This window comes from Propithecus coquereli, unplaced genomic scaffold (assembly GCF_000956105.1).
Source record: "Propithecus coquereli isolate 6110/MARCELLA unplaced genomic scaffold, Pcoq_1.0 Scaffold907, whole genome shotgun sequence".
Taxonomy (NCBI): domain Eukaryota; kingdom Metazoa; phylum Chordata; class Mammalia; order Primates; family Indriidae; genus Propithecus; species Propithecus coquereli.
In genome coordinates, this window is record NW_012155363.1 from 104,077 (window position 1) to 131,051 (window position 26,975).

Below are 26,975 nucleotides of genomic sequence, written 5' to 3' on the forward strand. Positions count from 1 at the left end.
GGTTGCTGTGAGCTAGGCTGACGCCATGGCACTCACTCTAGCCCAGGCAAAAAGAGTGAGACTCTGTCTCAAAAAAAAAAAAAAACTAATGCAGTCACTTAGATCTGCGGTCTGCAAACGGGGAGCCCAAAACCACCGTCTCCCTCTCTTCCTCACCTTAAGGATTTCCAGGGCGGCTCGAGCGAGCCCTCCTTGGAAGACTGCATTTCTCGGTGGCCATCTGGCTGACACATCCCGCTACGGTAAGGTGACAGCAGGAACTGTCCTGCGGGAAGTGGCAGCCTGTACCTGCGCCTGGGTCACCTGGCCCTGGTGTGTCTGAGCTGTGACCTCGTCCCCCAGGTCCGGGCCATGAGGCTGTCCTTCGTGGGGGAGCTGGGCTGGGAGCTGCACGTCCCGCGGGCGTCCTGCGTGCCTGTGTACCGGGCACTGATGGCGGCGGGAGCCAGGCACGGCCTCATCAACGCGGGGTACCGCGCCATCGACTCCCTGAGCATTGAGAAAGGTGAGCGTGGGGTCTGGATGGCCCAGGTGAGGCTGGGCAGCTGTTTGCCGCTCCCGGCCGGCTTCCTTCCTTCCCCACGCCCACCCTTCTGCCCCCAAACCTCATTGCTGCCCAGGAGCTGGGTCTCCCGTGCCGGGCCCAGAGATGGTGTTGGGGTCACTACCCCTGCAGACACCGGGACTGGCACCGGGGCGGGGCCCCGAGCTCGATTCGGATCCAGCACCTCGGGCTCCCTGCGAGATCTGCAGGTCAGAGCAGGCGCCGGAGCTCTGGACGAAGCCCACCCCCTCACCCCACGGAGGGGCAGATCCCCTGGCGACACCCAGGCCCCTCACAAATCCCTCCCGGTGCCCCTGGCCCGATGGCACCAAGGGCTGGGGTGCTGCCCCGCCCAGGAGAACCTTCTGGAGCGGACGTGCCTGGGCTGCGCAGGTCTCGAGGCCGCCCTGAGGGCGGGGACTGGGGGCTGGGGTGGGGGGGGGTTGGCAGCATCCTCGTGTGTCTTCCGAAGGGCCCCCCCACAGTGGGCACCGACTCGCTGTCCCCTCCCACAGGCTACCGGCACTGGCACGCGGACCTGCGGCCGGACGACAGCCCCCTGGAGGCGGGCCTGGCCTTCACCTGCAAGCTCAAGTCCCCGGTGCCTTTCCTGGGGCGCGAGGCCCTGGAGCAGCAGCGCGCCGCAGGCCTCCGCCGGCGCCTGGTGTGCTTCACAGTGGAGGAGTGAGTGTCCCCCGGTCCTGGGGCCCTTGGGAAGTGACTGTCCACAGCAGCCAAAGCCCTGGGTACCAAGACGTCCCATGAGCCAGCCACGCCATCCCGGAATGCGCCCGACAGCCCGTTACAGCTGAGGAAACTGAGTCCCACTGTTACAGGCAGAGCTGGGATTTGAGCCAGGCCGGTCTGACTCCAAAGCTGAGGTTGCAAACCCAGGCCCCTCCCGGGCCAGGCAGGGGCAGGACAGAGTCAGGAGCCAGGTGTGGGGCCGTGGGGAAGGCACACCCTCCTCAAACACGGATCCTTTTTTTTTTTTTTTTTGAGACAGAGTCTCACTGTGTTGCCCAGGCTAGAGTGCCGTGGCGTCAGCCTAGCTCACAGCAACTTCAAACTCCTGGGCTCAAGCGATCCTCCTGCCTCAGCCTCCCGAGTAGCTGGGACTACAGGCATGCGCCACCAAGCCCAGCTAATTTTTTCTATATATTTTTAGTTGTCCGATTAATTTCTTTCTGTTTTTAGTAGAGACGGGGTCTTGCTCTTGCTCAGGCTGGTTTCGAACTCCTGAGCTCAAACAATCCGCCCGCCTCGGCCTCCTAGAGAGCTAGGATTACAGGCGTGAGCCACTGCGCCCAGCCTCAAACACAGATCTTAAGAGAGGAGGGCTCTGCCAGGCCAAGGCAGCCCTCCGTGGGTGGGTTGTGGCCGAGTGCCGTGGGAGGGGGAGCCCTGCCCTGGAGCCCAGCCTCCTGGTCACCGTGCTGGGACTTCCCGTCCTGTTCTGTTAAATCTTGCCCCAGCCCTGCAATGAGGTGAAAGGGCCTAGCTGGGGCTGCCATGCACCCTTGCGAAGGAGACCATGGGGTGCCAAGGGACAGGGACCGGGCCCAGCCACACGGCAGAGGTAGAAGGAGAGACCCCGCCTGGGAGACCTGACCCCAGCTCCCCCAACTAAGGGGCAGCTGGAGCTCATGAGAGCCGGGCCTGAGTCTCCCTGGGAGCTTCCTGGAGGTTCTTAGACCATAATGGCATGCCGGCGTCAGTGACCACCTGTGCCACTGCGGGGCTCTGAGTAGCAGCAGGAAGGCCAGGCGTCTCTGGGCTTTGTTGACATGTAGCTGACAGCCAGCCGCAAACGGCGCCGCTCCTCCCAGATTTCTGGAGCCTTTAAAGAAGTGTCTGGAGTGAGGGGTGGGGGAGAGGAACCTCGTCCCACAGCTTCCTCTGGGCACTTGTCGGGCTGCACCTCTCGCAGGGGTGCTCACGCATCTCCCGGAGCAGCTTGTGGGCAGAGCAGGGTCCCCGCAGCCCCTCCACCTGCCCGGCCCCGGTATTCCAACCCCCTGCGACCTGCCTGGCTCCAGGGGTGGCCTCCACGGCACCTGTCCCCACCCGGCGGGCTCTGCTCAGGGGTTTCATGTCAGGCTGAGAGACAAGCACCCGGCGCAGCAGCTCTGGGCTGCCACGGTCCCCTGGAGAGACCGGGTCAGGCGCTGGCCGTGCAGCGGCAGAGAGTGGCCCTGCCGCGTTGCTCTGGGCTGTGTCCGCACGTGGCGACTGAGCTCAGCGCCTGCCTGTGGGACGGGGCGAGACCAGCGGGAGGAGGGGACGTTACCATACCTCACTCGAGCCTCACACTGCGAACCGGTGTGGCCTTAGGCTGCAGGCCCAGGAGGCAAACGGAACCCTGCCGAGCGCCTTTCACTCGGCGGCGTGGGCTTCACACCGTCCAGCCACGAGGACCGGCCCACAGGCAAAGCCTGCAGACCGGCACTGCGGGGTCAGCAGTTACGCCATGGCCGGGGTTTTAGTTTACGTCTTTCTTTGACCTTCCTACTTTGAATTTTCAAAAATTACAGTGAGCAGTCACATATCACGTGTAATAAAGAAGAGGCCTTTTCACAAAGGGCGCGTTTCGCCGTGACGATGAGCCAGAGCCAAGCGCGCCCGGCGGGGTTTGGCTCTGCCTTGGCTCAGAAGCCCACGGGAAGCGCGGCCACCGTCCCCGCACACGCGCGCTCGCTCCTGGGACGCCAGCCGGTTCCTGGTCTCGCTGGTTTCCGTCCACTCAGTCTATTCACGCAGAGCTGCGCCCTGGCAGCGGGCCGTGTGCCGGCTGGCCCTGGGGTCGGTGGGGTCCCTGCAGACCCGCCGTGCCCACGCACTGCCCCTTCCCACAGGCCAAAGCAGACGCGTCTCCGCTGGGGCTTTTGGGGACCCAGCTGTGTCTGTTCTTCTCCCAGGAAAGTGCCCATGTTCGGCTTGGAGGCCATCTGGAGGGACGGCCAGGTGGTGGGCCACACCCGCAGGGCCGGCTTCGGGTTCGCCGTGGACAAGACCATTGCCTACGGTTACGTCCGCGACCCCCACGGTGGGCCGGTGAGTCCCGTTCCCCGGCCCCTCCCCGGGCCCCACACCCTGCGCCGCACCCCGAGCGCTGGGCCATAGACAGGCTGCCGGCTGAGAGCCCAGCCTGGGAGCAGGAGGATGACTCCGGCCACACCATGGCAGCCGGGGCCGTCTCTCGGTTTCCTTCCTGCAAGAGTCTGGCTCTGGCAGCTGCGCTCACCCAGGTTCCGGGGAAACGGGCTCCTGCTTTCCCAGGGACCCGGCATCACTGGGGCGGGAGGTGTGTTGTCTTGCGAGTAAACCCTACTGGCCGCCAGACCTGGCTTTGCCAAATCCCAGATCCGCAAGCCCCACGCAGGGCACGTGGACCGAGCTCTGCCTGCGCTGGGCCGCGCTGGGTTCCGAGCGGGAGGCTCTGGCTCAGGGGCGAGTTTGCCTGCAGGGCGGGGCGGGAGGCCCGAGCCCTCGCCACAGGCGCCAGGTAGGGGAAGCCCAGTGCCCGCCCAGCACCGAGTGACCCTGTCTGGCCTCTGCTCCTAGGTCTCACTGGACTTTGTGAAGAGTGGCGACTATGCCCTGGAGAGGATGGGGGTGACCTATGCCGCCCGGGCTCACCTGAAATCTCCCTTTGACCCCGACAACAAGAGGGTGAAGGGACTCTACTGACAGGGTCGCAGTTGCTCAGGAGTCCAGAAACCCAGTGCCCCAGCCCACGCCGTCCTTCAGTGCCACGGGTCCTAAATGGCCCTGGGTCCCAAACCCTGGACCCCGGCCACAACCTGGGCCCTCCTTATTCTAGGCCTGGTCCTGCCAAAACCCCCAAACCAGACACGCACAGAGAGACCAAGGTGGGCCGTCCTGTGGTCATAGAGGGTGGGCTCCAATCCACCCCAGTCCTCCTGTAAATGTTGGGGCGCGGGGATCGGGCTTTAGTCCTCTGGGAGCTTCTAGGAGGTGCTGAGCAGACGCTTATAAAAAGTGTAAAAGCTGGCAGGCAACAGACTCCAGCTGCATTCTAACTTGTGCTGGGCAGTGGGCCGCCCGGGAGGCTTGGTAGAAGGGTGTGCGGTGGCGTCTGGGGTCGGGGAGAAACGGCAGTTGACAGGCACCGTCTGCCACGGGTGCCGTGTGGGCAGCATTGCCCTGCCCCTGAGATCAAGGCCACTGCGGGGGCCGCAGGTGGTCGGGAAGCTCTTCTCGCCCTGGCTGTCCTCCCTGTTCTCCCGTGAAATCGGTGAGCAGAAGCAGGGCGTGGGGCTCAGACTAATGCCCTCCCTCACCCACACAGAAGTGTCAGCTCCTGCCTCGGTTTCGCCTTGAGCCCCTCGCTCACCAGGCCCAGGTGGAGGGGCGTGCCGCTGGGCAAGAACCTGATGGCACCTCTTTCCTGGGTGACCTTTGTCTTTGCGGTTGACTGGGACGCAGCTCCTGCCCACACCACCCTCGCTGGGCCTGGGGCTGGACTGGGTTGTGGGCACTGCCCTGCACACTGCTTCCCGCTCTGGCCCTCCCGTCCTGCCTGCCCAGGTGTCAGGGGTGCCTGGCCTGCCCAGGAGGTGCCCCCGCTGTCCCTGGTGAGCCCAGCCCCGTCCTTGGTCCTTGCACCCTGGTCCAGGGTGGAAGGACTTTGTTGCCCACTGGGCTGCCAAGGGGCCAGGCCAGTCCCAGCAAAGCTGCACCATGTGGTTTTGCTCACGTGCCCTGCCGTGTGCCAAGGGCAGGTGGCAGGTGCTCAGGGGACAGTGGAGCCGGTGCCCACAGCACCACACAAGCAGCAGCGAGGGGATTTGGGTGCAGGTGGTCCTTGGCGGGCCCTGGCCGCCTTTGGACGTTCACACACCATGCAGCCCGCTCGGGGCTGAGCTGGAACAGGCCGGGTGAATAAAATCGAAGCCGTGGGAAGATGTGTGGGTTACAGATGGCCTTTGGAAAGAGAATTTGCCCCCCGAGTCTGTGGGGGGGCCACGGGCTGGAGAGCAGGGCGGGGGCCTCTGGCTTTCGCGCAGTCCAGGCTGCGGAACACCTGCAGCCTCCCCGGCTCCCAGGCAGGCCTGGCTCCAGAGGGATGGCTGCGTGGAGCCAGGGAAGGACGGGAAGGGAGGCGGCTCCCCAGATGGCCTGGCCTGCTCCCCGCCGTCTGTGGCTTGGCCACGACCCTGGGCTGGGCCTGTCCCGGGAGAGGCTGAGAACGGGGGAGGTCCAAGCCCAGGTTCCGTCCAGCTCACTGTCATGGGCTGCAGCTGGGGCACAAGCCATCCTGTGCCTGCTCCCTGCTTTGTTTGTGTTTCCTGCTCAGCCGAGGACAAATAGCCCAGCCCCTTGTCAGGGCCTGGGTCGCCGAGGTGAGAGCAGCCAGCAGGCGCCACCTCCCAGGCTCCACAACTCCATCCAGCCATGCCACGGCCCGCAAGCGGGCGGCCCAGGGTTGGTGTTAGAAGACAGGCCAGTCCCCCTGGGCTCTAGTCTAAAGACACCCTGTTTCATATCTCCGCTTTCTAAGATTTTTCTGTGAAAAAATGAGCGCCGTGACCCTCACCGTGGCTGCGTCCTGCCTGTCAGGAGTTTCAGGCAAACTGCGCTTTGAGGGAGGCTAATTGTGTCGGCAGAGCTTGGCTGGAAGTTGGGAGAGGGCAGGGGGGCCTGAGCCCCTGACATGGCCTGCGTGCTGGCACCGCTGCGTCTGGAGTCCCGAGGCCCCTGGGGGGGCCGGGGTGGGGTTTTGCCCCTGCGGAGGGCGGGTGCACAGGGCCCTCTGCTAGCTCCTGCTGTTGTCCGCTGGAGCAGGCGGCCCAGGATGGCTGCACCAGGGGTGTCAGGGACACGCCTGTCCCGGTTCCCTGTCACGGCCTGTGAGCCGCGTGCATCAGGGCCAGGGTAGCACGCATGCCACTCGCCATCCTGTGGGAGATGGGGAAGAACCTGGCTGACAGGGGCGAGGTACCCACCGCCCCGTCTCCCTCCCTTGGCGTCCAGACACCTGCTACGCATGGAGATGGTGCGGAGCCCGCCTCCTCCGGCACAGCTGATAAAAATGGCAGTGAAGGCATTTGGCAAAGGACAGGCACAAGGGCAGACTCAGGTGGTGGTGGACAACGAGCCTGTCAAGCTAAGGTCCTGGGGTGGGGCCGTCCTGCATGTGACCTGGGCAGTGCTTGTGTCCTGGAGTGAAGGGCTGTGTGAGCATGGCCCTCATCTTCCTCCACATTTTAGAGTTTGCTGGCACCTCTCACTGGCTCTGCCTTCTAAGTATATCTGGGCATGGTCCCCTTTCTCACCTCCACTGGCCCTCCCTGGCCTCTGGTGACCTAGTTGGTCCTGCTGGACTCTGCCACCTGGTTGCAACCCTTCGACCTCAGGGCCTTTGCATGGCCGGCCACTGCCTCTGCCCAAAGGCCCTCCCCCAGATACCGCCCCCATTCAGGGTGTTAATGGCAGGCCCCTGCCCCAGGAGGCTGTCCCTGGAAGCCCTATTTAAGTTGCACCCGGCACCGTGGCCCCTCCTGGCCCACCTTCCCCAGCGCCCAGCACCGCCGGCCCCAGGCCTTCCTCCTGGGTCTGTCTGTAGCTGTCTCCCTGTAGGACATGAGGCATGTGACGGCAGCAGGTATTGCTCACCGGGCTGTCCCCGTACCTGCCACGGGGCCTGGCTCACACTGGCTCTTGATAAGCTCTCATGCTAGACGAGGAGCGGTGGCGTGAGGAGGTGAGACCAGGGCCAGAGGGATGTCGGGTGCAGAGAGGCTGCCTCGGGCAGCGGCTTCAGAGAGGGAGACCTCCTCTCTTTACGAGTGAAATGAGCTGGGGACAGTTTCTAGACCCCACCGACATCAGGTTCTCGAGGGCGCCCACGACCCAGCCCCCTGAGGTTCGGAAACACAGAGTGAGGTGTTCTAGCCTCCTGGGTTCAATCTAGAACCTTCTGCTGAAAGCTCCGCAAGGCCCCAGCGGGAATCTTCCAGGAAAGCAGAAGTGCGTGGGGTTTACGGCGCCCAGCGGCTGACCGTGCAGAGAGCGCAGGTAAATGAACGTGCGTGTCAGGAGAGGGAGCGGGGAGGGGACCCTGTCCCCAGGGACCCTCCAGAGTTTCAGTGTATTTGAAAGGGCCGTGCCCCGCCCCCGCACGGGCTGGGGTCTGCGTGCAGCTGCCACGAGCAGGGAGAAGCTGGGAGCACCCAGGGAGCCCCGGGGCTCAGTGTCTCCCCCTGCTCAGCAGGCTGGGCGTGGGGGGGGACCAGGACGGGGAGCTCTTGTCACAGTTGGGGAGCGAAAGAGTCTCTGTCCCAAGCCTGTTCTCCACGGGGCATTAGGACGCCTGTTGGGGCCTTTTGGTGGCTGCAGGGGCTGGTGGGGGCACTGCTGATGCTTTGCCAAGGAGGCTGAGCCTTCGCCCGAGAGGGGCGGTCCTTCCCACGCAGGCTGGCCCTGCCCCGAATGCCCCGGGAGAACCCCCACGACCAGCCGTCCAGGCAGCCTCCGGGCAGCGCCGCCCTAACGCAGCCAGGCCTGCCCGGGGACTCCAGCCGTGGGCCGCGTGGGGCCTGGCCCCGGGGAGCTCGGCTGACCTGCTGCTGTCTGGAGCACACTCCGCTCAGCACCGCCCAGCAGAACCTTCCGTGCCGACGGAAACGCTCTGTCCCTGCGCCATCCGGTAGAGTAGCCCAGGACATACGTCGCCACTGAGCGCTGAGACGGGCCGGTGTGACCAGGAAGCTGAGTGTTCCAGCTTCTATCATTTTAATTAACTTAATATTAAGCTTAAATACCACATGAGGTTATCGGCCACCGGACAGCACAGGCCCGGAGCACCCCTGCCCTGCCCTGGGCCACCCCCCAACACTGACCGTGAGCCCTCTTCACCTGGAGCTCCTGGCACTTCACAGCTGATGGGTTGTGTGACCCTAGCACCCTTCTCCCCCTGGGAGACTAGGGAACCCTCAGGGGACGGATGGGGAGACCCAAGCCCAGAGAGGGAAAGCAACTTACCCAGGGCCACACAGCAGAGGTAGGAATGGGGACTGGGCTGCCAGTCCCATGCCCAGGCTCCTCCCACCACCCCTGTGACTCAGAGGACAGGTGAGCCTGGAGTCCCTTTGGCTTGGGGTACGCAGGAGAGACCCGGGCAGGCAGCACCCTCACCCTGACAGGTCATTCCGGTAACAAAGCACTGTCCCCACGGCTCCTCTGTAATCCCCTCCAGGGCCCCAGGGGCAAGTGCTGTTCATCAATAAGGGGGTGGGGGTGGCGACCCGGACACTGGTGTCAGACCTGGGCTCACTTCTGGGTGACCCTGGCACCTCACTTTAGATCTCTGGGCCTCGCTCTCTGCACCTGTCGAGGGAAGCAGACCAAGCAGCCTTCACAGGTGCGCTGGGCTGGCCCAGAACTGGGGTGCACAGGTGACAGCTCCCACCTGGACGCCGGCTCACGCTGATCCACAGTGGGGTGTGGGCACTGCTGCAGCTGGGGCTGGGGCGCGGTTTCTGGGGTCCTCCCATGGGCTGCCCATGGAGGGAGGGGATGACCAGCAGAGCGAGAGAGCCAGTGGGGTTGGGGGTCACTGTCTGGGAGACTCTTGAACCCTGAGTGGGATTCCTGGTCACTGATCTCTCGGACCTGGGCGAGGCTCTTCCCCTCTGTGAATCTCAGTTTCCCTTGTCCGTGAGTTCGGCCGGCCACAAGGCCTCTCGGGTGTTCGGGGAGCAGGAGGTCAGCCTTGCCCCAACACGCGGGTCTCCCCCATCCTCTCCTGGAGCTCCGGGTGGCCCAGGACCCTTCTCTGGCTATAGTCGTTGGGGTCGGGCAAGGGGCTTCTCCGGGCCGGAGGACCAAGGCCAGAGGCTGCTCCACCGCCCATCCCCCACAGGCCTCCACCTGTCACCGAGGCCGTAAAGATGACAGAGGGCTGGAGCCCAGGCTCCATCACGCCTGGCATCTCATAGCGATTCCACCCGTGACTTACGGGCTGAGAGCAGCTGTAATTTATAGGACGCGTCTGGCCCCACAGCTCCCATCCGTGATGAAGCACCCGCGGGAGGAGGAGCAGCCGCTTAGCGGCTGTAGGGGGCGGGCGGGGGGACCCTAGGCCCATCCATCTCCCTCTCCCTAGAGGCTGTGCGGCATTTTGCTGACCTGGCTGAACAGTGGAATCTCTCCCTCCAGAAACCATCCTTAGCGGGACGCGGCCCAGAGGGCAGGGAGGGGAGAGCCGCCCAGACCGGCCTGAGGCTGGCGTCAGCCCCGAGTGCGTGGCACTGCCTGGCACAGGGAGGCGGCTCGGGACAAGGCGCTCTCACGGAGCAGCGGCCCCTGACGGCCAGCGTCTCCACGTCCCCTGGGCGCCGCCGTGTGCGCTTTGTCATCGCAACAGCCCATTTTACAGAGGAGGAAAGTGAGGGTCAGGCAGGTGAGAGGACCTAAGTCACACCTCCATAAGTGGCAGAGCCGGGCTTTTAATGCGGATTGGTCCCAGAGCCAGGTCTATTCCCCACTCGTCCCGCCAAGAGCGGCAGCCTGGGGCTGACAGGTCCATTCCCCGAGCCCGTGCCCAGGACCCGAGCCTGGGTCGTCGCCGTCTGGCTGTGGCGGTGGCGATAGCTGTTGTCAGGGCTCCCCTTTCGGTGGGCGGAAATATCCATTTACTCTGCAGCAGAGCAATTTCCACAGGCGAGTCTCTAACTAGCTAAATGCCGCATCCTGCCTCCGTCGCCAGGGAAGCCGCCCCCTGTGAAACGCCAGCCATTCGCAGGGAAGCGTTCAGCAGCGCCGGCACCACAGCGCACGGCGCACAGGCAAAAACCATCCCAGGACCGGCCGGCCGGGCAGGGCCGTGTTGGGCGAACCTGTGTCCCCCACGGCTCCTGTCGCAGGAGGACCAGCCCCACCCAGCAAGAGGGGACAGGGCTTCGCGCAGGACCCCGGGCCACCGCAGCGGGTTATCCTGACAGTGAGCAACAGGGTGTGGGTGGGGCTGTGGTCCAGCTAGTCCAGGCGGCCGTGGGAGCTGTCATGGAGCTTCTCAGACATGCAGGGGCTCTGAGTGAGGGAGCTGGCGGGCACCATGGCCTCAGGGAAGGGTGGGTCCACCCCTCGTCCTGGGCACACAGAGCTGTTCCACAGGGATCTTGGCAGAGCGGGGTGCACAGAGCTGGTGTAAGCCCACAGGGACGGCAGGAACAGGACCACTCAACTTTTGCTCCCAGCAATGCTGACCACAGTGGGACCGGCAGGGCTTGGGCACTGGATGGCGGGGCACTGCGGGGTGGGCTCTTCCAGCGTGGAGATGATCTCGGGCAGAGGCTGCAGGTTCCACTGCCCCTGCAAGGAAGGGAGCGGAAGGGAAACTGAGGCTGGAGAGTTGCCATCGCCCAGCCACTTTTCCCAGCAGCCTCTGGGTTCTTGCCCTCAAACTCACCTTGTCCCAAATGGACTCATGCTCCTCCCCCAAGCTGCTCCTGGGGGGTCCCCACCTCAGTAAATGCCCCCTCCCCTGGCTACGCCACTGCCTAGTTAGGAACCTGGGGGCCATTCGGGCCTCTCCCCCTCCCCGCCCACCCCTCAGTTCAATCATCCCCCCTGTGGCAGTGGCCCCTGGGTACAGGCCGTTTCTGTCCCACACGGCTACATGGAATGCGTTTTCAACCTCGTCAGACATCCACCCCACGCTGCTGCCCGCACGCCGGCATGAGCCCTTCCCTCGCGCTGGGAGAGTTTGGTTTAGTTGTTAATCCATCTCTCAAACGCTTCCAGGACAGGTCTTCCCAGATGGCCATGCCACAGCGCACATTCGACTAACCCCGCATGGGCCTTAGTGCCTGGCTGCGCTGGGCTGGGCACAGCCAGACGCCTCCAATCGGTGGCTCTGGGCTGAGCAGTGGGGGGGGGCCGGCTGGCAGCTCCTCACCTTCCCCTCCCCCAGCACTTTATTTTTAGGCTCTGGAGAGGTTGCTGGCGCCCTGCTCACACCACTGAGGAGGTTAATCCCAAGCAGAGATGCCCAGGAGAGGCGGCTACCCATGCAGCCGCCTGCCTGTCGCTGCCTCCTGCCAGCAGGTGGGCTCCTCCACGGAACCTGGGGCAGATCTGGGCACAGAGGCGTGAGCAGCGGTGGGACCCGTCCACAGGCGCTAAAAAGGGGCGAGGATGTGCCCAGGGGCCAGGCCTGTGTCCAGGCAGCCTCAGCATCCCCTAGGGCACGCGCACCTGCCAGGCATACCTGGAAGCGGACAGCCGAGGACTTATTGCAGTGCATGGAGATGGGCGCGAAGCCATACAGGGCCTGGAGCACGTCTCGGTTGAAGGAGTTCCAGGGCACAGAGGCAAACTGCTCGGGGACGGAAGCCTGAGGGCAGGTGCAGACGTCCTGGCTGTTGAACCTGGCGGGAACGAGCAGTTGAGCCGTGGCGGACAGGCAGGGGGCCCCACGGGGCACAGATGCCTCCGTGAGGATGGGTAAGGTCCTGCCTTCCCCCCGCCCCCCGCCTCCACCAGCGGGGGCTCCATGTCTCCTGTCACCGTGCTGGGTTGGTGACAGCCGCTCAGGCTCAGCAGGAATCCCCTTGAGTGAAGGCGTTGCCCGGCTTGCCCGCCGTAGGCACCGCCGGGCGGTCGGGGGCCACAGGCCTGCCCACCCTGCACCGGCACTTAGCCCGGACGCCTCCTGTTTACCCTGCCGCCTGACAGGGCTGGGGGTGTCTGTGCTGGGGTCCCGGGGACAGAGAGCTCGAGCGGCGCTTTACCCGTTCACGAGGTGGAAGTACTTCTGCAGGAAGCCGGCGTCCACGGCGCTCTTGCAGAGCTCCAGCTCTGTGCGGGGGTAGTAGTGCACGTAGTTGACGCACATCTCGTCCTCGGTCCCAAGGCCTCCCTGCACGTCAGAGAGGACCCCGTCACCCGGGCTTGTCGCTCTCAGGCGCTGCCAGCCAGCGGCTTTCCCCACATCCGCTTGCTCACTGCGTCCATTCGTGTATGCCCCGCACAGCGCCGGCTGCGCTCTGGGTCCCGGCAAGGAGCAGGGGACGCCCCCTGCCCACATGGGGTCCCACCCTGGCAGGAGGGAGAGGCTACAAGCCTCTGACCAGTGAACTCCTAGCAGGTGGTGATCATGCTCTGAAGAAAAATGAAAGCGGGTAGGCCGACAGGGGTACTGCTGCGCCCATTTTATGGGCACAGAAACTGAGCCTCAGAGCGGACAGGGCAAGCCCTGTGGTGGCTGCCAAGTCGGTGGCACAGCAGGAGTGGACGCGGCCCCCCAGCCTCCACCTGCAGTGAGAGCCTGGAGCTGAGGATGGTGTGAGCAAATTTGGGTCAGAATAAATCTCTTTAAAATTATTTTACAGAGTTTGGCTTCTTTTCCACTGACAATGGCAAGGGGGCCCTTCCTACCGGGGACCCCCTCCGTCATTCCCAGAACTGGGCTGAGAGGAGCAGGGGTCCGGGGGAGGCGGCCCTGACTAGAGGCCGTGACAATGGCCTCCAGCCTCCCAGGGCAACCCCACAGCCTGGCCATAGCGTGGGGGGCAGAGCAGGCCTTCTCCGAGTCCCCACTGCCGGTGTTAAGCCCCTGGCCGGGTCCCTGCTGTCAGAGCTGGCGCCTGCAGAACCTTGGCCAGGGAGGAAGAGGCAGCGGCAGGGTGGAGGGGCCAGGCTGGCGGGAGCTGGCACGTGGGCAGGCCCTGGCGCAACCCTGCACCACCTTAGTGAGCGCGGGTCTGGGGATTGCCTTTGGCTGGTGGATGTTCGAGGGAAGAAGGGCATTCGCTGCTTCACAGCGGAGCAGAGGACCGCAGGGAGCCCAGCGGGCGCCTCCCTCGGCTGCCCACACCAGGGAGACGGAGCAGGGCAGCTCTGCCCGGGACCAGGCTCGGACTGACGCGTCCCTTGAGCCCACCTGCTGCGCGGCGAGTTCCCTGGCCCTGCTTCCTCATCGCGCAGCTTTTGTCACTGTCCTGCACATGTCAGGTCACGAGGGTCACCCTCCTCTGAGTTCCCTCCCTCCCCACCCCTCTGCCGCCCCAGACATCAAAAGGGAACTGAGTCCCCGCCCAGCATGCCTGTCCTCCTCCTGTCCTTTACTTTGGGGAGGAAATCAAATTTCAAAGGCCACTGCCTCTCAGATCAGCAGGGGCGGGGTGCAGAGGAAGAGGCTTGGCTCTGCCCGGGAGCTGGCTCTGAGCCTTTGATCCCGCCATGCTGCAGCCACCCCAGGGGAGGGCGTCGGCCAGGGAAGCCCCAGAACAGCCAAAGGGTCTGAGAGGCCAGCAGTGTCACCAGCCCTGGAGGCCCTGGGTGTCCTGGGAGGAGGCGTCAGCTCAGCCCATGCCCTGCCGGCTCCTGACCTGGTGTTGAGGTTTCGTCAGTCTTGCCCGTGGCCTGTGCTGGTGTTGCAGCCCTGTCTCCCTGGGGCTGTGAGCTCCGGCAGGGGCGACCTCTCCTCCCAGGGCCCTCCCTCGCAGGCGCAGGGGCGGGAGCACAGGAGCTGAGACAGGCCTATTGGAGCTCGTGGCTCTCAAACTGGAACAGGCATCAAAACCACCTGGGGCCTTGTGAAGGTGCAGGCTGCCGCCACCACCGCACCTCTGACTCAACAGGTCTGGGGTGGAGCCCAAGACGTTGCCTCTCACAGGCTCCCAGCGGGGACGGGGATGCTGACACCACGGTCCCGAGGGAGTGTTAGAATCCTCCGTCAGATGCCCCAGGCCAAGCGCAGCCCTGGGGATCAGGGAGCAGCTCGGCGACTCACCACGGTGGCCTGCTCCCGGTCTTGCGTGTTGTACGTGCAGGAAGTGATGAGCACATCTCCCTGGGGAAGGAGCCCACAGACCCCATCAGCGTCTGCCACCTGGTGCTGCCAGCCTCACGGGACCACGCCACTGCGTGCCACAGCACACGCCAGTGTCCACCACTATGAGGACCCCAGCAGTGGCCCCGGCCCCCTGGCACGAGGGTCACAACCCGAGTGTCCCAGGGAGCCATTACCCATCTGCTCCTGTGACCCATCGGGTGCCCCCCCCGTTAGGACACAGGCCACGGACAGGGCCCGGGCCGGTGGCCGTGTGGGCTGGTTGGTCGTGCCACAGCTCGAGGGTGGACCTGGGCTGGGATTTGCCTTCTGTATGACTGGGGGCTTCTCTCCCTACATTCTCAGGGTCAGGCCGGAGGACGCAGGTCACCGTCATGCCATCTGGTTCCTTCCTGTCTGGTGTCCCTCATGAACTCCCGTGTGAGCCTGCCCCAGAGGCAGCCCCAGACCCCGTGCCACCCACAGGCGCTCCCCGCCCTATGCGACTCTCCCCTCCCCAGTGCTCCCCCTGTCTCTCTCCTCTGGGGACAGCACCCCAGCCCCTCCCGGCCCCCGACTGGTGGCAGCGAGTGAAGTGGCCTCCCTGTCCCGCCTGGGCACTCACCGGGTGGACGGACACGACCTTCTTCAACGTGCGGATCTCCTGGGGTGGGCAGAGCCGGGGCGGGGAGGGAAGAAGAGATTTCAGGGAGCGCAGGCCCGGCCCAGCCCCCCAGCCCCGACCCCCGGGTCCTCCCGGGAGACAGGCCCCGACTCTGGGGTGTCCGTCCTCCCCGGCCTCTCGATGGAGGCCAGGGCCGGCGGGGAGGGCATTAGGCCAGAGCAAGTAGGTCAGGCGGCAGGGCAGGGGGCTACTACCTGGAAGTGAGGGCTGTAGTGATTGTCCCTATTCACGATTTCCCTCTCCCGGCCGTCCCGGACCAGCACCGTGACCACCTTTCTCCCCGCCAGGTGCGTGTGGAGCTGAGAGGCGAAGATGTGGATCCCGGAGCGGGGCAGCGCCTGCAGCGTGGGGAGCGGCAGCGTCGGCACCCGGCCCCTGGACCCCCCGCCCTGACCCGGGTTGGAGCCCCCGTCAGAAAGCCCAGCAGGGAACGGCTCTTCCAGAGCGAGGAGGCCGGCTCAGCCCAGGTCCCCACTGCGGCAGCGCCCGCCGGGCCCCCAGGCTCACTCAGAAGCAGACGACCCCCATGATCCTCTGGTCCCCTTTTGAGCCCCGAGAGACAGATCCGTCCAACCTCACTCAGCCAACAGGCCTTTGAGGCGAGCCCGCACGGTAGGGCGCGGCAGAGCCGCGCAGCTGAGCAGGACGTGGCCGCCTCGCTCCGTGGCCTGCCGCCTGGGATGGCAAGGGGTGGCGTAGGTCGTGCTTGGCAGCCCCCACACGCCGGACCCGCAGGCCCTTCGGCCGCCCTGCGGCGACACCTCCTGTCATCTGCAAGCAGCCGAGGCCAGGCTCTCCCCGAGGTCGCTCCCTCCGTGGTCCACAGCCGACCGCCGAGGCTGGCGGTGGCCGCGTGGAGAAGGTGGCCGCCCTGGGGTCAAAAGGCCTCATTTCCGCACCAGGGTGTGAGGGGATTCTCCAGAGAGTGGGCGTGTTCCCCAACCTGGTGCCAACTTTGGAAAACTCCCTAAAAGGCATCACGTGCTGTGAGCATTTTCTCAGCGACTCAGTCATCTCCTCGGCCAGCAGGTGCAGGAGTTCGGGGGCCTGTTGGCCCGACACCCAGTGACCCCGATTGCTGGCCTCGTACAGCTCATCTGCTGTCACTTCCGCACCTTCTCTCGCTCCGGACCGGCCACGCCCCGCCCTTGTCGTTATGGATAGCTTCGCGCCGCCACGACGTGAGGAACGGAAGCCTTGTGGCCACCGTGGCTGGACCTGGAGCCCCTTCAAGGAGGGGCGCCTGGGCTTCGCGATGGCCCCGGGGCCCCCAGGGGCCGACCACTGGCCCAGAGACGCAGGTGCCGGACAAGTGCAGGGAGGAATAAGCTCTTCTGGGGCCAAAACAACGTTCTTTCCTTTTTCCTTTGAACAAATCTTGCAAAACGCCCTCCTGAAAGCCGGTTCTGTGGCTTCCTTCCACACGTAGTGCCAGATGGCGCCTGGTTCCCCGCAGACTTACTGACCCCTCGCGTTATCAGTATCGTAAGTAGTTTCTCCGTCATTTCAGAGAAAGACGTTTCGGTGTCTTCAACTTGAATCTTCTGACTGTTTTGACTAGGATATCTGACTGTGCCTTTGACTGCAGAGCTTACGCCCTCTCCTGCCCGGCTCCTCCAGAACCAGGGCACCGTGGGTGCTGGAGTCCACGCGCCAACCTACGCCACCACCCGTGCACAGCTCGAGGACAGTGCCCCCGATTTGCGCCACGGGCTCCCCCATGGTCAAGGTCACAGTGAAGAGTCCGGGCTGCGGAGCATCACGCAGCAAGGAAAAGGCAAATCACAGGGCAGGTAGTTCCATTTGTTGAATAATTGGTAAACTATTCAACATGGTTTTTTCAGAAAAAAAAAAGGAAGGAAAAACACCTGTCCTCATCACCCGTGAGGACAGGTAGAAACATACAGGAGAAAAGTCTGGAAAGACACAAAGAGCCAGTAAGTAGATGACTCAGGGTGAGGCCAGGGTGGTTCCGGGACCATCCCTCCAGCTGTGGCGCCTACGTCTGTCACTTACCTGGTGAAAGGGGACGCGCGCGGTGGGGGGCGTGGCTAGCGCGGGGGGCGTGGCTAGCGCTGGGGGGAGGCGGGGCGGGGGTCAAGCTGCGCCTGCCACCCTTCCGGGCCGGCCCCACTCACCAGCTGGGTGCACTTGTCCGTGCAGTAGCCCGTGAGGACGAAGCTGCTCTCCCGCGGGGGCACGGCCATCACCGGCGTGTACACCAGCCCCAGCTCCATGATGCCCGCGTCGAAGCGCCGCAGCGTGGCCGTGTAGTACAGGCGGATGCCCGAGGAGTCGCGCCGGTCTGGGAGAAGGCGTGCATGGAGGTGAGCGAGGCTAGAGGCCCTCTCAGCCCCCTGCGGACGGCCCCGAGACCCCAGCCACCCTTGGCCAGGAGGCAGAGCTGGTCGCCCCCACCTGCTCCCACCTGCGGGGGGTACCAAGAGCCGCTGCCTTTGTTCCCACACCTGTGGGCGCCAAGCAGCTGCAAGAATCAGTTAACACCGGCCAGGCGTTACCCACTGGGAAGAAAGAGCAGTTGTTTCTATGAAAACCAGCTGAGCGCTGTGGATCGGCCTGAGACAGCCGGTGACCAAGACGCCGTGGAACCAGGTGAGATGCCCACGATGGGCTCGGGAGGCCGGTGGACAGCTTGGGCCTGCGCTCGGGTTGCTGGCAAGGGCCTTAATGGCCTTCCTCCACATTCGGGGGAACCTGAGCTGCAGGGTGGCGACCCGCAGGGCGTGGTCCGGGCAAAGCAGGCTCAGGGCGCCCGTCTGCCACCCGCTCACAGCCGGACTCACGTCAGAGACAGCCAAGAGCGAGGGCATCCGCGTGTGGAGGGTGACGAGAAAGCGCAGCCTTCCTTTGCCGTTTTGGCTACCGGGTCCTGTGGGACCGGCAGAGCCAGGGAGCCGCCCGCATCTCAGAAGCCCGAGCAGCAACGTGGCCCCAGGCGCGGGGCCAGCACGAAAGATCTGTGCCCTGGCGCGTGCGCAGTCCAGTCCCGCTTGGTCCGCGGTGACTCCCTGTCCCTCTCTGGACCTCAGCTCACGGTCAAGGGCTTCTTCCAAAGGAAACCTCGCGCTTCCTCCAGTCACAGACACGGTGCTGTCCCTGCCTGTGACTCGGCCACGCCCGCCGGTCCTTGCGGTTTGCCGTTTGGAGTCTCCGCAGCTCCCTGGGCAGCCTCCCAGCGTCGCCCGAGCCGATGGACAGAGGCCCAGGGACACCGGCACCCGCTGGGCGTCCACACAGCATGCGGCCTCCACGCAGCCCTCCCCTCCTGAACTGCCACCCCCAGTGACCTGCCAGCGCGAGGCTCGGGGACCAGGCTGAGCCCGTGGGGGGGTTAAAGGCCTGGCCCCGGCCCCAAGCCCTGGATGCGGAGCAGAGGTGGAAGGTGGTGGGGGGCCCCGCACCCCAGGACACTGTGGGGAAGGGACGCCAGGCAGCAGGGAGCGTGGACGTGGCAAGGCTTTAGCTCGCACGGACGAGGCTCCTGGTGGCGACTAAGGGAAAAGAGCCCGATGTGACGTTCTGGTCACCGGAGAAAGACAGGCCGGAGAGCCAGTCGGGACAGACGTGCAGCCTCCAGACGCCTCCCCCTCAAAACAGGCGGGAGGCTGGGCGCTGGGGTGGGTTTATCTCCCTCGAGCCTTTCCGCCTTTCCTTCCCCCGCACGTGTGCACCCAGGTGCCAGAAACGGGGTCAACGACCCGTCCCGTTCACGAGAGTTGCGCGGTAGAGCTGCTGCCCCCAGTTACTGTGGAGGAAAGCAAGGACACAGCCCAACTGCAGCTCTGCCCGGGGCCACAGGCTGGGAAGCGGTGGAGCGGGGTCTGAGCCCAGGGCTGGGTGCCTGGGTGCAGGGCGCGGGGCCGCCACCTCCCTGCCTGATGGCTCTAAGGTGCAGCCCAAACCCCCTCCTCCTGCCTCCGCCTTCCTCCCCGCACCCCACACCCCCACAACGTCCAAACGCACACAGCTCCCTGTCTCTGGGCCGATGACATCAGAGATAATAATAAACAGTGCAGCAGTTGGTTAGAATTCAGATGGGGATTAAATAATGAAGTAATGGTGGGATTTTGATATTTATAGAAAAGCAGCCCATCTCAGGATTTGTGAAGTGACAAGAACGTCTTTGCATTTGGCAAAGGATCCATAAATACAACCAGATAATCAGGAGGAGACAGACTTCCCTGATGCTTAAGGAGTTTTCAAAAATCCATTTGCTTTCAGGTTTTAAATGAGCAATAAATCCTGTATCATGCTAAGCCCACGCTGACTTATGCCCGTCTATGCGCGCAGTGCAGATAACGCCAGCGGTGGCAGAAGCACGACTTACGCCGCCTGGAAAAAAACGCCTGTGACGTTAGCGGAGCGCGGCCCCGTGCCCACACCGAGTTGGGGGCGTTACGTGCATGATCCTCTCCCAGCAGCACAGCAGCTGTGGGCGGTGAGAGGACGGGCACGGGGTTCAGGTCACCCAGCAGGGCCGCCAAGCTGGTGGGGCACAGGCTGGGACCCAGCCTGGAGCCGAAGCTCGTATCTGTCAGGCTATCTGCCCCTTGCTTGCACTAATGAAAATAAGTCACTCAGAAAACAGAGTGACTATATGTGGGGGAAGCTGCTGTTGACAGGGAGTTTCTGACACGGTATCGACTGTATTGCATCCTAAAGGCCAACTCTGCGTGCTCCACCTTCAGGTACGGGGTGATCCAGCAGCCACAGCTGTCTGCCCCCGGCTCCCCTCCCATCCCTACACTGCAGCCAAGCCTGCCATCCTACCATGCCGCCAGATGCCCTGTCCCGGCCCCGCCTGGTCTGGGGAGGTCAGAGCCACAGCATGTGGGTGCTGGCAGGCCACTCCTTTAGGGAAGGGAAGTCAGGGATGGGGTGGCTGCTGATCCGCGCAGCCTGGCAGACGTTAGTTAGACTGCTGGGGAAACGGGGGAACGCTGGGTAGCGCGCCCTAAAGCCGGCCTCCTGCTCTGGCTGGTGCTGGGGGTGGTGTTGACTCAGACTGATCCGACGGCTGAGGGGTCCCCGTCCGGAGCGGCAGTGTGGCGGCTCTGGAATCAGGCTGGCCTTGCCGGGGTCAAGTGCGGGCTCGGCCATCCCAAGGCCGCGTGACTCAGGCCGCAGAGACAGAAAGAGCCAGAGCTCAAATCCCTGCCCGCTGGCAACGCCCCTTCGCCTCTGGGCCTTAGTTCCTTGCTGCAGAATGCGTTTGCGGGAAACCCCCACCTGGCCACTCCCAGGTGGGTGGTCCTGGGTCAGCGTGTGGATGGGATTATTCGACAGGGAGGAGAGGAGGGGTCGAGGAGGGGTCGTGTGAGGCCGCTTCCCCCACCCCCACCCCTGCATGCTGGGCTGCAGCTGGGCACTGGGGAGGCAGAGAGGGGGACCCACAAGGCCCCACCCTGGGAATCCCCCGCAGTCAGGAAGGTGGGGAGGGAAGGAGACGCGAGGGCCACTGCCGGGTCGCTCGGGAGCCGCAGGCTGTGATCAGAGGGGTCTGCACTGAGCAGACACCGGGCAGCGTTTCCTCCCTGCCCTGACACAGTGGAGCCCTGGGGCTTCTGAGGGGGGATGGCGGAGCTCCCACCTTTTAAATGCAGCGGGTTGTGGTAGTGAACTTCCAGGCGGAGAAATCTGGAAGACCCGGGGCCCCCAAAAACGACACCGGCTTCCTCAGGGTAGTAAAAGGCCTGTCGGGGGGAGGGGTGTCGTGAGAGCTCAGGACAGGGCTGGGGGCAAACCTGCCCAGCTGTGGGGGCCGAGCTGCGGGCGGGTGGAGGGGCAGTGGGGTGAGAGTGACCCCCTCCTGCGAGGGCCAGCCCATCACCACCCCCAACACTCTGGGCTGAGCCTCACCCCCAAGCCCCTCCAGCCCCCCTTCTCTGGACCGGTGGAAGGGGGCCGATGGGACCCCCCAGATGAGGCCCATGGGGGCCCCACGATGGGCCCCCTCCCAGCCAGCCCTGGGACCACCCTGTGCACAAAACCCTCCAATTCCGGTTGGAAACAAAGTCAGGACCAGGAGGTGCTAAGCTCGTGGCACTTGGGTTTGTAGCCAAGTCACAGAGGCGGCTCTGAGGGACTGGGGGGATTTCAGGCATCGCGGAGGATGCCGGGCCTTTCCCGGGGCCTCTCGGACGGTGAAGCTGGGAACCAGAGGTGGGGGGACCAGGCCCCAGAGACTCCAGAGGAGGCCCGGGAGACGTGTGGGGGTCGCGGGGACGCACCTTGGCGCCCAGGGCCCAGGCGGCCAGCACGTGGCGGCAGTACTTGAGGCGGTCGGGTTTCATCTTGGAGTCACAGCGTCCGCTGAAGTGAGGGAAGCTGTCGAACTCGGCGGCGCACTGGAAGACCTCCATGTGGTGCACCAGGGCCTCGTTGCCCGCGGTAATGACGGGCTCGTACTGCAGCGAGAGGCGGCCCACTGAGTGTGGGTGACCGGACCCCCAGCCCCGCCCCCCGCTGCTGCCTGGACTCCGTCCAGCTTCCCCCTCCATCGGCCTCTGTTTGCCCATCTGCAAAATGGGCGAGGGATGGGCGAGGCAATTTTGCAATTTCCAGGGCACTTCTGGGGCTCGGGGCTTTGAGGGTGGAGTCACCACCCGGAGCCAGGCAGAATCCGCCAGCGGCCCATAGGAGCTCCAGAGTGAAGGACACGAGGGCCCAGACGGGACATTGCCTGATGCGGTGGGGACAACTGTCCTCACTTGTCTGGGACAACAGCTGGGCAAGTACGCCAGCCACCCGCAGCTCCTTCAGGAGGCAAGGTGGTCCTGAGGTTAGAGCCTGCACCCCAGGCACAGCTCCAAGGCCAGCCCACTCCCCGCTGTGTGACTTTGGGTACTCACACAACCTCTCTGGGCTGTACTTCCTCTATAGAAATAAGGACAATACCTGGTGCTGGGTACTATTGTGCTGAAATGAGCAATCACCTCACCCTTCCCCAGGGCCGGGCAGACAGTGGACACTGAACAGGTACCATCATCACTGTTATACCTCCGGGGCGGGGGGAACGGGTGGTTTAGAGCAGCAGAGTTCTGAGTTGAGCTGCTTTTTCATGGAGGGGGGAGGCGGCCTGACAGACAGACAGACGGACAGACAGCAGTTCCAGTCCCAAGGGAAGGTGCAGAAATCGAGATCTTGGTGGCTTTGGTCTGGGCAGGGAAGCGGGGGGCTCAGAGGCCCTTCGAGGGTGCACAGGGTGGCAGGGGCCAGAGAACACTTGCTGATCCTGCCAGGCTGAAGGTCCAGCTGGGACCATGGACAGTCCCCGGGGTCGGGGACTGGGCAGAGCTGGGGCGAGGACCCAGGCCCTGGACCCCGCGCCCCACATACCATGACAATGTGGTGCCGGGAGAAGTCCTGCGGCAGCTCGGTGATGTAGCACCAGTACGTGGTCTCCCGGTCGGGGATCAGGACGTCGGGGGCACGGATCTCCATGGTGCGGGTGTCCGAGGGCACCGCCGGGGTGGGGACGTCGGGCTTCAGAAGCTGCACCCTCTGCAGCCCCGTCTGCAGGCCCGAGGTGTTGATGGCCTCCAGCGACTGGAACGGCTCCGCCAGGATGCCGTACACTAGGTGCACTGTGCCGTCCTGCGGCAGAGACACGGGTGAGCCAGGCTCCTTGGCAACTCAGTGGACGCCACATCCCTGCCCGCCCACACCAGCCGGGTGACACACCCCGCTCTGGCCTCTGTGAATGGGGAGCCTGGAGGCTCCACGGGGCGCCCGCCGGGATCCCCTGTCTGCGTCATGCGTCAGCTGCGCTTTGTCTTGCCAAGCGCATTCTATCCACGTCCACCTGACACCCAGCCCACCAGCGGCTGCTAGGGCCAACTGAGCCAGGGCCACTGGGACATTTGTTCCCTCCGCCAACACCACGGGCATCAGGAGTGGGCCATCTGCCCTGGTCAGATCGGCAGCGCAGCCCGAGGGGTCACACCCTCTGCAGAACGAAGAACTCCAACGGGCTGGCTATGGGGACACTGGACACGCAAGGCTGCCCTGTCTCATGTGCTCGCACCAGCCCCGCCGGTGCCGGACGTAGAAAGCCCTGCTGGCTGGCGGTGGGCTGGGGTTGCAGGCAGACTCGGGGGTAAGGCTGGGGCGGCTTTCTCTTGGTCATCACTGGCCCAGGCCCAAGCCCCAGACCTCCCAGGGGCAGGAAAGGGTCACAGCCAGACACTGGCCCAGGAAGCTGTCCTAGGCACTCAAGGCCACCACCTACCTCAATGAGGTAATCCTTGGGGTCACAGGTGGCAAAGGGCCTCTTGAAGAGCAGGGCCAGGCCTTCCGGGGTCCTCTGTGCCTGCAGCAGCTGGTAGTCCTGCTGGGCATCCAGGTGGACCTGCCCCTTCCTGTCACTCCAGGCGTCCTGCAGAGACAGGTCCTGGGCTCCGACCTGCAGCTCTGACCTGGCAGAGCTCACTGTGTCGCCAGTGGGCAGGGAGGGCTGCCGGGCTCACTCCCTGTGGATCTGGGGTCCTGCCTGGGCTCGGGGGCCCACTCACACTTTCTAAGTCCATTTCTGCCTGGTGGCAGCAGAGTCCAAGCCCAGCAGGGCTCGCTCCCTCTGCAGCCATGAGCCCGGGCCCTCAGACGCCGGCCAGGTCACGGGCGGGATGGAACGCGGGCATCTGTGTTGCTAAGAAGGTGCCTGAGGCTTGCTAGGCCTCGCCAGGGGTGGCCTCAGACCAGCACCGCTGCCGCTTGCCAACGGGGAGGGGTGGCGACGGCTCCTGGAGCCTCAGGAAGGGGAGACAGGACGGACGAGGACGAGGCGGCAGGAGCGAAACCAGGGCATGGTATCTGAGGTGGCGCACTGCCAGCTGCCCCGCACTGCCCGGGCCTGAGAGTAAGCACCCACAGCATGCTGCGCCCAGCACCTCTCCCCCACCCTGGTCCTAGCCTTGTCGCAGAAGGTAAACTGAGGTGCGGGGAGGAATCGGCCCTGTTTCCCCAGGAAGTGTCCCGGGATCTGTACCCCAGCCCTGCTGCTCCACTGGGCCAGGCGCCGGGGCGCAGGGACACAGCCGGCTCCGGGACGGGCTCGGAGCAGAGAGCCTTCCCCCGCAAGCACCTCGCTCCCCTCTCGGGAACACCGTGCGCCCTCGGCTGTGAGGACTTTCGGTTGTTTCTGTTTAATCGCATATCCAGAGCTAGAACATGCTTTCTTCATTTCCTTGAAAAAATAGAAATCTGCGAGAGATTTTGCAGACTTTTCCCTAGAGAGAAGGAACGCGGCGCGGCCGGTGTGCAGAGGGACCAGCTTTGAACAGAGGCCGAGAGCTCGCCTGCAATGTTTCGGCTGGAATCTAGAATATGTTAGTTGCACGTATTGCTAAAGGAGGAACAGCAAGTCTGACATTTGTTTTCACAGGAATTTGTTGTGCAAATTAATCTCGCCAGTGTGCGGAAGGGCAAAGCCACCGCAGCCTCCCTCGCAGCCGCTGGACGCCGGCGGGGGGGACGCTGTCCCGAGAGGAGCAAGCACGGCTCGGGGCCGGGCTTATGAGCGACCCCAGTGTGAGCAGTGGGGCTCAGCTGCTGCCCCGACTGCTGGCGGCTCAGAACCAGGGCGTCCGGGTCTTTCTCAGCGGTGACCCCCTGGGCCGCTGCGTGTCCTCGTGCGTGGGAGACAGGACAGCCCCGGGGCCCGAGCAGGGCCCTGCCCAGGCAGTGCCGCCCTGTCCTGCCAGCTGGCCCAGCCGCACGGCCTCGCCTGGAAGTGGACAGGGCTGAGCTGTGGGGACTGGAGGGACCAGCTCGGCCCCGGAGCAGCCCTTGGGGACTCACGGCAACCCAAAAAGGTGGACGGGATTCTCCCCACGTCCAGATGTGCGACAGAAGCGGGGCCGGCAGCCGCTGCTCGGCTGGGACTCACTCTCAGACCCTTCCTCAGAGGAAGAGAGGCCGCCTGACTTAGGGGAAACTGAGGCTGCCTGTGTCTGTTTTCGCAGGGAGAGTTGCACTTCACCCCTGCAGAGGCCCTGCTGGCCAGTCCCATCTCGGGAGGAAGGTGGGCAAGCGCCCTCCCTCCTCCAGGGACCCCCTGCAGCTTGTGGGGGGCCCAACGCCCTCTCCAGTCTGAAGGGAAACTGTTGCCCTTCCACCCCTAGGACAGGAGGGGACGGAGGCATTGGAGGGAGGGGCGTGCAGAGCCACCCGACTGTTTCGGCTCAGCTCCACGGGGCGTGTCCGACACTGCACCGCTCAGCTCACCCGCGTGAGCACAGTAGGTCTGCGTGGGCTGTACGGCTGTGTGCTGTGCTTGGCCCGTCTGTGGGCGTGCATGCACTGGGTGCAGCGCTGGGCGTGGTTTGTGGGGGGGCATGAGGTCTGCCCTCACGGGGTGAGCTGGGGGGTTCCGGGGGCCTAGGTGGCACGAGCGTCCTCCGTGGGCAGTCCCACTGTCAGGCTCGCTGTTAGAGTGTGCCGCCACAGACCGTGGAAAGCATCTATCTCCCTTTTTGTCCTCAGACTGGCATCCCCATGACACCCGAGCTTGGGACACGGATGTGGCCCGGATCAGAGTAAGGCAAACCCCGAGAGGCGGCAGAGAAACTCCCTCTGCTGGGACAAGGGGGTGGAGAGAAGCAGAGGGCTGCTGGGACTGAGGCTGGGAGGGCAGGCAGGGAGGAGGGCTCACCGCAAAGTAGGCGCTGTCACCGTCGGTCCAGAGCACCACGAGGTCTGCGTTCTCCAACTCGCCGCGGTCCGACATCCCGAACAGGAGCCCAGCCCGGAGCCGCCGTGCCAGGAGCTGGAAGTGGACGGCCTCCTGGCTGTAGCTGACGTTCCACGAGAGCTCCAGGGCCCCCTCGGGGTCCAGGGGGATGCGGTAGGGGAAGGGGCTCTCGGGGGGTGCCGAGCCCTGCAGCGCAGCCACCAGGATGACCAGGAAGACGGCCACCGCCGTGCCGTACATGGAGGCCGCCTCGCGCACGCTGGGGCTGGGCAGGCTGGCCCAGCGACACCGGTGGCTGGGGGTCTGCATGGCGGGGTTGAGCTCGCCGGCCTCGCCTGGCCATTTATGCCCCGGCCCCCCGCGGGGGTGGGCCCCGGCTGCACCGGTAATCACATTTGTCTGGTGGGGAATTCAATTGTCCCGCTGGCCCTCCCACCCCCAGTGCCCCAGGCCAGCACTCTGCCTTCCGCCTCCCCTAATTGGCACTAATGACACATGGACACCATCAGCCGGAGTTGAAGCAGACAGGCTGCTTCTGTCCTTTCGGACCCGTCTCTGAGGAGCCGTCCCAAAAGCAGGTCTCCCCTGCGGCCAGCAGGCACCTGGCAGGCGGCCCGGCCCAGTCCCCGACAGCATGGGACCCATGCCACCCCCACCCACGGATGAGCCAGTGAGGCTGGAAGGGCCTCTCCCAGGTGGCCAGTGAGCGATGGGCCCTAGCTGCGGTGGCCTGGCCCAACGAGCCCTGCCGCGTCCACAATACTAGAGCACGGCCAATTCCAAACCAAAAACGAGAGGCAATCTCCAAACAGTCCTGCATTTAGACACCCTCCCCGCGGCTGCTGCTCCACTTCTGTCTCTTCTCTGTGTCCCCAGACTCCAGCTGGCACCACGGCTGCTCCAAAAGGAGCAGATGCATCTTGGGGTGGGGTCAGGTGGGCATGGGGTACATCACTGGGGTGGGGGGTAGAGGGGCATGGGGTGCATCGCTGGGGTGGGGGCAGATGGGTGTAGGGGCATCGCTGGGGCAGACTGAAAGTGAGGTGCATGGGGAATGTGCAGGCCACAGGGCGCAGTGCTGGGGTAACAGCCTTAAAGAAAAGCAGGTGACAGGCCTCCCTGTCTCTGAAGCTCCCAAGCCCACAGCTTCCTCTTGCCTAGAGCAGACCTGGTGTAAATTTGAGCCCTCTCAGGGCAGCTGGCCCTAGCACTGTTTCACCCACACCGGCCACAG

The 26,975-nt window shown here is 64.6% G+C and overlaps 2 protein-coding genes across 4 annotated transcripts in view; one reads left to right on the plus strand and one right to left on the minus strand.

Annotated features, from left to right (window-relative positions):
• The window catches only part of SARDH (sarcosine dehydrogenase), a 55,499-nt gene extending 50,853 nt beyond the window's left edge, over nucleotides 1-4,646 (plus strand). For 2 of the 3 annotated variants that reach the window (XM_012664705.1, XM_012664706.1), the window contains exons 19-22: nucleotides 343-505; nucleotides 1,060-1,228; nucleotides 3,463-3,598; nucleotides 4,109-4,646. In XM_012664705.1, coding sequence (XP_012520159.1) covers nucleotides 343-505; nucleotides 1,060-1,228; nucleotides 3,463-3,598; nucleotides 4,109-4,234 — 594 coding nt within the window. In that variant the 3' untranslated portion in view covers nucleotides 4,235-4,646. Of the gene's footprint in view, nucleotides 1-162; nucleotides 243-342; nucleotides 506-1,059; nucleotides 1,229-3,462; nucleotides 3,599-4,108 lie in introns of those variants that run through there. The other variant, XM_012664707.1, reaches the window with a different exon arrangement.
• A 6,016-nt stretch (nucleotides 4,647-10,662) lies between these two features.
• Nucleotides 10,663-26,051, minus strand: DBH (dopamine beta-hydroxylase (dopamine beta-monooxygenase)). Its single transcript, XM_012664709.1, has 12 exons — nucleotides 25,703-26,051; nucleotides 23,282-23,428; nucleotides 22,390-22,647; nucleotides 21,282-21,458; nucleotides 20,642-20,744; nucleotides 17,169-17,335; nucleotides 15,225-15,368; nucleotides 14,971-15,009; nucleotides 14,307-14,366; nucleotides 12,304-12,431; nucleotides 11,781-11,940; nucleotides 10,663-10,882 (listed from the first exon to the last, which is right to left on the minus strand). Exons 1-12 carry the CDS (start codon nucleotides 26,048-26,050, stop codon nucleotides 10,751-10,753), a joined length of 1,863 nt encoding a protein of 620 aa, XP_012520163.1. The 5' UTR covers nucleotide 26,051; the 3' UTR covers nucleotides 10,663-10,750.
• Between the last annotated feature and the right edge of the window lie 924 nt (nucleotides 26,052-26,975).

What these genes read in the sequence shown, in the direction of transcription:
- DBH (XM_012664709.1), bottom strand. Translation starts at nt 26,050, where the DNA reads ATGCAGACCCCCAGCCACCGGTGTCGCTGGGCCAGCCTGCCCAGCCCC. An exon ending in CGGACAAGTGCACCCAGCTG is followed by an intron (nt 15,369 to 17,168) that starts GTGAGTGGGGCC and finishes CCCACGCTGCAG; the next exon opens with GCGCTGCCCCGCTCCGGGAT. An exon ending in AGGTCGTGTCCGTCCACCCG is followed by an intron (nt 14,367 to 14,970) that starts GTGAGTGCCCAG and finishes CTCCTTCCCCAG; the next exon opens with GGAGATGTGCTCATCACTTC.